At 32.5% G+C, this 13,514-nt stretch overlaps 1 protein-coding gene across 1 annotated transcript; it reads right to left on the bottom strand.

Annotated features, from left to right (window-relative positions):
• Window positions 1–810: 810 nt before the first annotated feature.
• On the bottom strand, window positions 811–1,467 carry LOC116007700 (14 kDa proline-rich protein DC2.15-like). Its single transcript, XM_031248451.1, has one exon. The coding sequence runs from the start codon at window positions 1,457–1,459 to the stop codon at window positions 1,058–1,060; it is 402 nt and encodes a 133-aa protein (XP_031104311.1). The 5' UTR covers window positions 1,460–1,467; the 3' UTR covers window positions 811–1,057.
• Window positions 1,468–13,514: the final 12,047 nt, after the last annotated feature.

Genomic DNA, 13,514 nt, shown 5'->3' with positions numbered 1-13,514 from the left:
TATGATAAATATAATTTTTCTATACAAAGGGAAGGAAAATAAAAAAGAGATTATATGGTTTCTACTACATGTCGCTATTCCAACAAGGTTAATAGAAAGTAGGAGTTTTTAATTAAGGATCCGTTTGAAGGCTTAAGTGAATGAAGGCCAAGTGGCAAAGCTACAAATAGCTTGCAATTTAGTGTGGAGTTTTGCACACGTTAACTTCTCTATGGATGTGTTTAATGGAGCAATTTCCGTTTCGATTAATTAAGATCGATTAATAAGAGTTAATTTCACAAGAGGTCCCTTGTCTTTGGTCACAATTTTAAATTTAATTTTAAACTATTGTTTTTGACGTTTAACATTCAAGACTATTATATTTTGGACAATTTTAGTCATTCTCATGACTTTTCCTATTTTTAGTAAGGGCATTTTTGTCTCTTCATATTTTTCTTTTGTTATTTTTTTTTTCAATTTCACCGCTTTAGTTGGTTTAGGACTTTACTAAAATCCGGTTGAAAAATATGATTACTAAAAAGCAGAGGTGACCTAAAGTCCTAAACCAATTAAACTGGTTGAAACCAGAAAAGTAACAAAAGAAAAATATGAAAGACAAAAATGCCCTTACTAAAAATAGGAAAAGTCATGAGAAAGACTAAAAGTGTCCAAAAAAAAATAATAGTGTGAGTTGTTAAATGGAAAAAACGATAGTGAGACTAAATTTGAAATTGTCACCAAAGGCAAGAGATCTCGGGTGGAATTAACTCGATAAATAAATAAAATTTAATTAATGGCAAATTAAATAAAATCAAGAACTAGAAGTAAATAACTGAAAATCAAAGTAATTATTAATAACGACCAACTAATATTACAGCACACGATCAGACAAGGAAAACATGTAGCAACATAGTATAGGTAGATCACTATTAATTTTGTTGCAACAAGCAAACAATAATAATGACAGACTTAAGTACATACTCATAATGCATCATCAGTAATTAACCAGTGAATACAACAAACACAAACACCACATACATTGCCTAGGAATGTTCGTTATTGACTCATTATATTATATTCATTCGCACTTGAAGCCATCAGGGATAGTTTTGTGGCAAGCACTAAAAAGAACACTCAAAGCAACAGACATATTGAGGTTGATGATCCCAAGCACATTGGCCTTAAGGGCAGTGCAAAGGCAAGCTGCGACCTCCAAATCAGCAAGCCCTTGGAGAACAGCACAGCAAGGGCCTGTTGTGGGGCCCCCAACACCCACACTGCCCAGTCCAAGGATTTCAACACAGGCACCAAACTTCAAAGTGTCCCTTGGGCAGAATGGCGGCTTGGATGATGATGGGGAGGGTTTGGGTTTGGGTTGTCTGCATGGTTCACTGCAGGCTGTGGTGAATGTGGCTAAGAGGAGAAGAAGAAGGGAGAGGATGAAAGTGGTGGAGAAGAAATAATTGGTGTTGTTGCCCATAGCTCTAGGGAGAGTAGTTGGGATAGATAGATGTTGCTAAGGAAATGTATATATAGGGTAAAAGGAAAAGTAGTAGGCTAACCCCATTTTGGTAGGGTTTTTTCGTCTTTTGTGTAACTTAGGGTTTTCATCCACGATTAATTTCGTTGTTAAATTCTACGCATCACTAAAGGTGGGACAGTTGGTTTTGAGATTTAAAGTTGCTCCATACCCAAATCAAGGATCGATATAATCTTCTCTTGATCTTTATATTAGAGCAAATTGTCATTTTGGTCCACTGACTATAGGGATCCTCTTAATTGCAGTCCACGACTTTGAAAAGTGTTAATTGCATACCATGACTATTCAATTTTCGTTAATTTTGGTCACTCCGGCCAAATTGCCGGCCAAATCTCATCGGAATTTCTTAAACCTTAAAATAACGAGGGCATTTTTGTCATTTTCCCTTTCCAGAACATTTCGTTGCTAAACTCCCACCGGCTTGTCATCACCTTGCGAAAACCCTATAGTTCATCATTATTTGGTCAAGCAAGTTGCTCGCCGGAGAAAAATGATAGCTCGCTGGAGAAGAAGAAATTGAGTGTGAAATGATTAAAATGCCCTTGTTATTTTAAGGTTTAGGAAATTCTGGTGAAATTTGGTCGGAAATTTGGCCGGAGTGACCAAAATTGACAAAAATTGAATAGTCAAGATATGCAATTAACACTTTTGAAAGTCGTGGACTGCAATTGAGAGGATCCCTATAGTCCGTGGACCAAAATGACAATTTGCTCTTTATATTATTAATTTGTGACTATTATGTTAGGGTCTAGGTCTAGTAACCCTAACCATGTCAACCAATGATCGGTTCATTTCCCTACAAGAGAGATTTTAAAAAATGTGGAAGTCTTGATTCACATGATATTAAAAATTAGCCGCCATTTAATCTGTATAAGTATTTGGTTCTCTATAGATGTGAACAATTGAGAAATCTCAATCATGTATTGTCAATTATCTCTTTGATTGCTTTTGAGAAGCAACGCATGAGGATCCGTTGATCGCTGGATATATTATGTATTTAAATATATATGTTGGTTTTGACTGAAATTTCCATAAAGAAGGTTTCAAGTTTGAATTTCATGTCGATCAAAATTATATTAAAAATATATTACTAATAATCTCTTTACGTTCAATTCTATATTACGTTCAATTCTAAAAGAAAAAAAGATGTGTGTTGTTTAATTTGTTTAATTTGGTAAACAAATTTAACTCTTATATTAGCAACATTTGAAGAAAAAAAAAGAGTTAAAGTGGTTAGACTGTTGACTTAGTAATCATAACTTTACAAATTCGATTCCACTGCTTAAATTAGTTGCGTAGTTTACTTAATATACACTCTTAGATAATGATTTCGAATTTTCTTTGTCACCCAGAAAACAAAGTTCACAAGGGTGATGCCAATTACAATGTACTACATTGTAATCTTTGTTGGGGTAAGGGTAGGCTTGTGAGGAATCATTATTGTGTGGACTATGGTCCATACAACTGTGTAGACCATCCATACTATCAAATACTGTACATTCAATACATAGATAATGTACTTTTAATGTATTCAAAATAACATTGTATTTAAGAAAAATACATTATTTGAGCGCTGAAAGTATATTATTTTGTATAATAATGTACATTCAGTACACGAATAATGTATTTTAAAAATATTTAAAATGTACTTTTTATAATGATTGATACAGTCTTGTGTAGAACATCCTCCGCACAATAATTTGCCGTTGTGAGGTGTGGTTGGATGGCAGTTGGTTATATTGGGAAATGATGTACATTCTCTTTATTGCTTCATTGTCCTGTGCTTTGTCTAGTCCTGGAATACATACATCAATTATTGAACCATATGAACATACACTACTTACACTATGAATAACAACTACTATTATTTATAAATATTTACAATTGTAACTAATGAGTCACTTAAATCTAAGAGTAGGTATTGTGTGAAATCATTTCACGTAAGATGCATTTAATTAAATTAGTTAAAATGTTAAAAAGTATTACCCGTTTTACATAATACAGACTTACAAAAAATTATTCTAAATTAATTACTTGAACTAAAAGCAACCACAATAGTGATTTTTGCTTAGATTTTGAGGAGTACATATAACTTATGTGGAGGAGAGAGAAGAATTGGGGATTTCCGGCAAGAGATCAGTTTTTTGGAGGTCCAACAGGAGAGAAAAAGTGGAGAATAGAGGCGCAAGCTTGCTAACATCCGGTCGGACGCGTTAACTGCATGCTATGTTTGTTTTTTCCCTTTTTTTTTTTGCATCATACTTGCTTCTTTTTCTTTTTTTTTTAAAAAAAAAAGAAAAGAAATTTCCTCTTTTTCCTTCTTCTTCCTCTCCTCTATCTCCTAATTCGCATTTCAAAAATCACAAAAAAAAAAAAAAAAAACTACTCCTATTGAGATTTCTCTAAGATATTGTCAACTTTGATTAATTAGTTTAATTTGATACTGATTTAACATTTACATTTTCTTAGACTATGTTTCGTGAGCCAGCTTAACATTTTAGCTTGGTTTCAGCTAGCTAAGGATTTTTTCGATCTTCTTTTATTGTTATTAGGTTCCTAATTAAGGGTGCAGCATGGGTGCCGCCCAAACTAAATGTGATGTGTGATATGTAACACTAACTCCTAAGCATACGAGATCTTCAAGACACATGATTTTCACACACAGTGATTTAATTAATGTTTAACATGCATGCCTGGTTCCATGCTTTTAATTTCCTACCATGCTTGAATTGGAGACTTGATTTCCCCCTCTAGACCTTGAGCATTCCATTAATTTAAGAACTCTGATGGAGAGAATTCTAGTTTTTACAGAAGGTTGGGGAGAAGACCAGAGTCTCTGAATTGTTAATTAAAAACTAGCTCACAGTTCCATCAACGTGAGAAGTTATCTGAGCAGTTGAAACTGCTATTTATCTTTAACTGATCAATAATAGAACTATTTTATTTTTAAATTTAAATAGATATTTATGAGCCATAAAATAATAATAATGCATGAGTCATACAAGAATAATAATTATTTTAACATTCTCCCACTTGGTTCATAAATCATAAATTTAATAATAAACATGAAACATAATATGCATAGTATAAGCTAATTCCTTCGTTATGTTGGTTAGAACATGAGTCATCTTTCAATTAGAAACTAATAAGAATCATGACGGTAATACGTCACTAATTTAACGCAGTCCCTTCGATGTATCACAATATTAATTTCAAACTCAATATGATTCATAATGATATTTTTCATTATGGTCCACGATGATAATGACTTTGTCAAATACAAATCCTGTTCATATTGACATAAAACATTTATGTATATATATTTCAAAACTAAACAGGATACTTAATACAGAAACGAAACTATATTGAGCTACAAGTATCAAATATATCAAAAACACAAACCTTAACAATAATGTTAATAGTTTTCAATAAGCCATTATCTCAACATGCTCATTAAATGCCTTTGGTGGCAAGGCTTTAGTTAATGGGTCTGCAATCATTAATCTGCTAATATGTTCAATGATACTCTTCGTTCCCAAACATCTTCTTTAATGGCAAGATACTTCAAATCAATATGTTTAACACCACTTGTATACTTGTCATTTTTAGAAAAGAAGACTATTGTGGCTTTATCACAACAAATTTCAGCGGCTTGGCAATACTGTCGACAATTTTAAGTCCGGAAATAAAATTTCGCAGCTACAATCCATGATTTGTGGCCATAAAACATGCCACAATGCAAACTTAGCTTCTATAGTGGACGTAGCAATGACAGTGTGCTTCACACTTTTCCAAGAGATAGCCCCCTCGGCTAAAAGGAATAGATATCCAAATGTGGACTTCCTTGTGTCCAAACACCCGGCAAAATCTGAATCTGTGTATCCTGTCACCTCAAGGTAATCAGACCGCTTATAAGTAAGCATGTGCTCCTTTGTGCTTTGTAAGTATCTTAACACCTTCTTTGCAGCCTTCTAGTGATCCATACCAGGATTGCTTTGATATCTACCAAGCATCCCGATAGCAAAGTTAATGTCTGGTCGGGTACATGTTTGGGCATACATCAAACTCCCAATGACAGATGCATACGAAATCTTTTTCATTTCCATTTGCTCCATAACTTCTTTAAGTTTCACTTTTCGTGGTTCAACACTCCCACTTATGTTATCATTCTCAATGAACTTGGCATTTCCAGTTTCAACAATTCTTGTAATATGGCTAGGACAATAAAATCTATACCCTTTAGATTTATCTGGATAACCAATGAAAATTCCACTAGTTATTCTTGTGTCCAATTTCTTTTCATGTGGATTATAAATTAAATGCGTATCTCTGCCGGGCATCCGCAAATATGAAGGTGCCTTAAGTTGGGTTTCCTTCCTGTTCAAAATGTGTTTTTGAAACTGCCTTGCTAGGAACCCTATTTAATAAATAAGCGGCGGTTTTTAAAGCATATGTCCACAATGATAAGGGTAAAGAAGTGATAAGTGCCAAAATGTTCATGTTTTCACCTTGCATTTAAGTTTATAATCCTTGTCATTTGCTATAATTTTCCCAAAATGTTCTCATTTGATTCATTTGTGTGTTTAGGCCCAATTCTTGGTGATTTAGATGAATTGAATGATTTTTGGAGCATTTCGGATGCATGTATAGATGAATTGAATGATTTTTGGAGCATTTCGGATGCATGTAGAGTCAATGGGAGCCAATGATGGAGCATTTCGGATGCATGTAGAGTCAATGGGAGCCAATGAAAAGCTATGAAGATGAGAGAAACACCTCTAAGAGAGCCAAATTATGGTGTTTTTAATGGTCTTGGTCATTTGGACAAACAAAGGCAAAATTGGAGCAAAAGAGCAAGAAGTTGAGATTCCCGCACAATTCGTCCACTGCTCAGTTTTTTAGCCATATCTCTTCGTAGGAATGTCCAAATCAAGTGTTCTTTATATCATTGGAAAGCTAACTTAAAGGGCTACAACTTTGATGAGACCATATACACAAATTCAAATGGTTCGGGGGTCAAAAATGGCCTAGAAGTCGAACATTGTGCACAGGAGCACTGCCCGGTGGCCACAAGTCTGGCCACGGTCGTGGCCAGACCCGTGGCCACAAGGCAGTGCACACTGCCTGGTGCCCACAACCGTGGCCACGGTCGTGGCCAGCACTCTGCACTACTCTGCATCGCGTTTTTTACACTTTAAATGGGGATTTTTCCACCCCAAAAAGCCATCTCTCATTTTATCTTTATTTCCTAGCTAGGGTTTGTTTAGAATAGCATAGAATAGGGTAGAATACTAGTTTCCTTTCACTTCCAAGCATCAAAAACATTGCAAAAGTTGGATCCAAAAGCTCAATAGTGAAGTTCTTCTTATCTATTTCTCCTTTTAATCTCTCTTTATGCTTTGATTTACTTCTTTAATGTTTTGCATCTATTGTTATATTATGAGTAGCTAAACCATTTGGGACTAGGATTTGGTTTGATTTCTTGCTATTGATGCCTAAATAAGTTGTATTGCATAAAGGGGATTATTTGGGTATTCTAGGGTTAGTTGTGTGACTTGGATTTGTGATGATATTGTGTATAATTGTTGGATCCCTTTTATATGCATGTTTTGGAGTGTGTTTGTTGCTACGAGAGTAGAGCTTGTACACTAGCCACACATTCACACACTTAATGCCTAATACGAGAGTATTTCGGGTATTAAGGAGTATTTATGCTTTGTGTTCTTGTTTAGGCAACTTTAGGATGGATTGTCACGAGAGTGGAGTTCATAGTGAGGTTGCAAGTCCAAATAGCTACGAGAGTGGTATTTGGACATTTTTGTGCATCTCACTTACCCTATGCCTTGTTTTAATCCCCTAATCCTAAATAGAATAATTGGTATCTTAGCTCGAATCAACCAAGTCCCGGTCCTTGTTTAATTTGTCTTTTGCTTAATCATATCAACCCAACTCTTTAACGATAGGCCTAGCTTCTATAAGAATAGTTTTAGCTTGTGCTTAACTCCACCTTGCATCAATTCCTAACATTACAAGAGCCATCTCCAGTGGAACGATATCTAAACTCTATACTGTGATTTGATAATTGATGGACCCGTGAAAAAAGTCCTTGTCAAGAAGAATAACTCATCATACTCCTAACCATTTCCATTAAGGTTCGATTACACCTCTCTGCAACACCATTTTGTTGCGGTGTTCCAAGCATTGTGTATTGAGCACAAATACCACGTTTTTCAAGAAATTTAGCAAATGGACCAAGGCATTGTTCACTTTCATTATACTTTCCATAATATTCACCACCCATATCATCTTATAATCTTCACATTTATGTCTAATTGTCTTTCAACCTCTTCCACAAATATCTTTAAGGCATTTATTAATTGAGATTTTTCATGCAACAAATAGACATAACCATAACGTGAAAAATCATCAATAAATGTGATGACATATTTTTCTTTTCCAAAAGTTGGAATGTCAAGAAACCACATATATCACTTTGTATAATTTCAATGAGCTGTGTACTTCTTATGGCTACATTATTATTTGTGTGGTTTGAATGTTTTCTTTTAATACAATCTACACAAATACCGAGATCAGTAAAATTCAATTCAGGAAGAATTTCATTCTTTACAAGTCTTTGAATCATTTCCTTGAAAATGTGACTCAAGCGTTTATGCCACAAGTAAGCTGATCTTTCATCCACTAAACTTCGTTTAGTTCCAATACTATGATGTAGGGTTAAAAGAATTTCAGCAAAAAGATTGTCAAGATTTAATTTGTGCAAACCATCAGAAAGAATATCAGAACCAATAAAATGATTATGTTTGAATAAACTGAAACGACCATTTCCAAACTTTAAAGAAAAACCATAAGTGTCCAGTTTTGACAATGAAATTAAATTCCTAGAAACTTAAGGAACATAACGAGTCTCAAACAAATCTAAATGATGTCCAATATCTAAAATTAAACGATAAGTTCCAATGGCTTCTACTAGAGAGCTTTAATTATATATGTTCCCCATGAACACAAATTTCTCATTTGGCTTTATGGTTTGGGTCATAAGGAATCCTTGCATAGTATTCGAAACATGAGTAGTGGAACCAGAATCAATCCACCAAGTATTATAAGAAACTTCGGTTAAATTTGATTTGCAACATACTGATATAAAATGTATACCTCTCTTTTAGAACTATGCCTTACGCTTAAGGAAATCTTTATGAAAATGTCCAAATTTCTTGCAGAAATGACACTTGTTATTCTTGTGTTCCTTTTTGTAGATTTGAGAAGAGGTCTCATTAGTTTTCATTGGTCTTTTCTTACCTTTCTGATTCTTCTTTCCAAACTTTTTACCGACCCTTAACTAACTGATGAGATTACTTGAGTGAATCCCTTGTCCCTTAAGCCTTTTTTTTTCCTCTCGGGTTAGCATTTTATGCAATTTGATGAGTATAATTGTGAGTGTAAAAGAGGGTGTAAAATGTCATTCCGCTGAGGATTGGGACTATGGCACGTACTTGTATGATATGTAGAATTCTAGGCACTAAAATATTGGAATTCACTAGAATCCAAGCAAACTAAGATTAAAGAATGAAAATAAAATAATGCAAAATAAATAAGGGATAAACTATATGATAAAAGAGTGGGGTCAGATTAGGGGTATTGCATTATTGATGCTCTAACAATCTCAAAATTAGGGAAAAACAATTAACCAAGGGATTTATTGGCAATGCACTCAAGAATTCAAGTTAGCTACTTTCGTAATCAATAACAAGAATTAGGCTAAGATTGCCTCACTTTCGTGATGCATCAATCTTAACCTTAAAACACAAAAGCATTATAAGCCCCCAAATTACCCCTATTCTCATAGTAGGAAAAATTGGGTTGAAATTGGTTAGGCTGAGTCTTTCACCCAACTTTCGTTGTGATGAAATTCTCTCCAAAACAAATCAATAAAAGCTGCGCATCAATTATCAATAAGAGGAAAATATAATCCAACTCAAACATAAACCCTAGGTAAACAATTATTTCGCTTTATGCAATAATCACAAATCTAGCATCAAGAATAGCAATAGGACCCTAATCCAAACCCAAAAACTAACTACTCATGCATCATAAAAGTAAACAAAACAAAGCAATAATAAATAACCATAAACATTGCAAGAAATCTGAGAAGAAAGTAAATAAAGGAATAAGAGAACTTTACTGATGAAGAACAAATCCAACTTCAATCCGAGATTCCAAGCTTGAAATTAAATAATCTAATATAAAACTAATCTAAACTATGCTAGGGAAATATAAAGAGAAGGGGAAAAATAAACTAAAACTAACTAGGGTTGGGAACTCCTTAAATTGTAGAGAATATGTAGAATATATAGGAGATAGATGGGCCTTGGGCCCATGAGACAAATTCCAATTCTTTTCCAATTCTTATTCTTGTTTCATATTCTTCCTTGGTAATTTCCTTTTCTTTCAAAACTTGTCCAAAATGTTCCAAAATTCTTCCTTTGCTGCTCCTTGTGGATAATTCAACCCTTGTGACAATATAACACACAAACAATTCTCAATTTCACTAGGATAAAGAAAATAAGCATAAAAACAACTCAAATAAGGGGTGAATTATTGTATAAAATAGTAGATATCACAATTCGAGCTTCCACTTATCTTTAATGGAATTATAGTTCACTTAGAATGTCTCATATTCGTGAGGCAAAGAATTTAAAATAAATTGAACAATGAAAGTATCACTCACTTCCATTTCCATGAACCTTAATTTTGCTACTAAGCTTAACATCTCAGTAACATGATCATGCATGTAACACGAACCATCAAATTTCATTACTACAAGAATGTAGACATTTAGTGACAAATTGTCTGTGACACTTTGTAATTTAGTCACAAATAATACCCTTCTTGTGACCAAAAAAATAATTCAACACTATTATATGGGATAATTGTGATGATATGATTTTTGGTCACGAATAATATGGTAATTGTGACAAGTAAGTATTTGTTACGATTAAGTTGTCACTATTACTAGCATAATAGTGTCGTAACATGCATTGTCACTATTTGTTGTCACTAAATGTATTTGCATTTTGGCGGCATTATAATTATGGCGGGAACGAATGTAATTGTGACAAAATATAATGTGGACACAAGTTTTTGTACTTTTTGTGACAAATAGTTGTTGGTCACTCTTGTTTATAATATTTGTGACAACATTTTTTTGTCAATAAAAATACAATTGGGTCGTACCATTAGAAATGAGAAATAATTGTGAGAAAAATACTGTTGTCACTAATATTGCCATTTTTTGTGATGAAATTGTTACAAATATTTGTGACGCCCTATAATTTCGTAACAAGAATTACTAAATTGTGACAATAATTGTTTTTATTTCAAGTTTTGTCACTAATTTATGATAATTGTGACGAGTAATTAGTTGTTACAATTACTTTGTCAGTATAATTAAATAGATGAATATTGTGTGAAGTTATGTTGTAATCAATGTTTGCCACTAAAATTGCATTCAAGTTGGTGTCAAGTAATTTGGTGTGAACTAAGTATTAAATATTGTGGTCACTTAAAATTCAACTAGTTAGTGCCACTTAAAATGAATGTAATTGTGAAAATACATTTTATTTTTTTGAAAGGATGAAAATACATTTTATAATCACTCATTTTAAACGTTCTTTTGTAACAAATAAGTTTCACTATCACTTATCTTACTAATTTGTCATATCAATATTTTTAAAATTAAAATATATATGTTTAGTACGGATAATATATTTCAAAAAGATTTAATAAAATTATAATCATACGTTGGAGATACCAGAAGGATCAATTGCTGAATACGATTGGCTTAGATATTTCACAAATTGGAAACCAAAATTCCTAAGCTAAACAAATTGGAAACATCAAAATAGCATCATAAATAAAAAAAAATCCAATTCACTGAATCATACGTTGTATTCAAATATTTAGCTTAGGAATTTCACAAATTGGAATCCAAATTCCTATACTCAGCTTAGGTATTTCACAAATTGGAAACGAAATTCCTATACTCAGATTATTACGAACACTAGAGCAATTCAAATGTTCAGTACAGTTTAGGGATTTCACAAATTGGAATCCAAATTCCTATAATCAGATTATTATTATTATTGTTGTTATATATATATATATATATATATAGATCAAATGCGGTGAATGTGTTCAGGTGAAATGTGCGGTGAGATAAGAGCTATTGATCTTGCCAAAATCAATGTCATGAATTAATAATGATTTAAAAAAACGCGGTGGTAATTTGGTCATTTCCGTATTAGTCAAACTTAAGGTGCGTCAATTATTGAAATTTAAGGTGCGTCGGTCTAAAATATAAAGTTTGTTGATTTGCTAACTATTAATACGCTTGTTGAATTATCGAAATAATATGGTTTAACAATATGAGCGGTAAAATTTACTGATTGTGTACAAAATCCACACTTACATTAAAAAAGTGACGTAATAAAATCTAATATCACCAATTAGCAACCCAACTCAATATTTTTTGGGACGTCACGAGCTACTACCCTATTGCCTCCTTCGGCGTAAGAATGTCATTCCTAGGGAGCTTGTTCTTTTATCAATAAGGCGTCTTCTTCCCTAAATTTGATTCAAAATTAATCAAATTAATTGAATGACTACCCTAACGACAATAGTCTATTATTTATACATAGCCATACAATGTAGTACAATTTTTACAATATGCTTGTATCAAATATATAATATAAAATAAATTATATATAATAAAAAATTGGTAATGGACCAATTAATAGTTAAAGCTAAGTATATTTTTTTGGTTGATTAGGTAAGAATTGCTCAAATAAAAATTCAAATAGGTTGATTCAAAATTAATCAAATTAATTAAATTATTACTCCTAACCACATTAGTTTATTATTTGTACATTAAGAGCCATCTAATGTAGTATAATTTTTACAATATGATTGTATCAAATATATAATATAAAATAAATTATATATAATAAAAAATTGGTAGGGTTCCAATGAGATCACTTGTTTAGGTAAGATCGTAAGATCAGATCTTGTGCATCCATGTAATAATTTTTAATGGTCTAGATTGATTGACACATACTCCGTTCGCACACATTTAATCACCGTTCGCATACACTTCACCTTGGAATTTTAATCAATCTAGACCATTAAAATATTTTGAGATCAAATCTTGTACATCAATCTAAAAATTTTGATGGTCTAGATTGTTTGACACACCCACTCCGTTCGCACACATTTAATCAACGTCCGCACACACTTAATCACGGTTCGCACACATTATTTTATCACTGTTCACACACATTTCAACTTAGAATTTTAAATCAATCTAGACCATTAAATTATTACATGGATGCACAAGATTTGATCTCACGATCTTACCTAAACAAGTGATCTCATATGATCTTAACTGTGATACCCCGAAATTTTAAAACCCAAAATTTATTTTCATATTGAGATTATTTCAGATTTATTATTAAATCTAATATTCTTTAAGAATATTTCTTTATAATTATGTACCTTTCAAAACAAAGGTTGTTTCGCGAACTCTGGACCAACATATTTCAACTCAAGTTATTGTTTTAAAAGGGGTCCAGATGTTGTTTGAAATTAACCTATTGTAAAAATTTTATCTCAAAGGATTATTTTGTGCAAAAATATTAATATTAATATTTTGGTACCAAGCTTATGAGATAAGATTCATCCATATTTTTTTATTATTATTATTAGTAATATTATTATTATATATAAGTGTGGATAAGTATCCATATATATTATTATTATTATTATTATTATTATTATTATTATTATATATATATAGATCATATTTCGTATATATATATATATATTGTGATAAGATGAAAGCAAAGTCCCATTTCTTCATCTTCATCCTCAATTCGAGAGAGAGAGAGAGAGAGAGAGAGAGAGAGAGAGAGAGAGAGAGAGA

The sequence above is a fragment of the Ipomoea triloba genome, chromosome 15 (assembly GCF_003576645.1).
Source record: "Ipomoea triloba cultivar NCNSP0323 chromosome 15, ASM357664v1".
Lineage (NCBI taxonomy): Eukaryota > Viridiplantae > Streptophyta > Magnoliopsida > Solanales > Convolvulaceae > Ipomoea > Ipomoea triloba.
This window is presented reverse-complemented; position numbering and strand designations above follow the sequence as displayed.

Bases quoted from the DNA above. Each gene is read 5' to 3' on its own strand.
- LOC116007700 (XM_031248451.1), bottom strand. From the start codon at position 1,459: ATGGGCAACAACACCAATTATTTCTTCTCCACCACTTTCATCCTCTCC.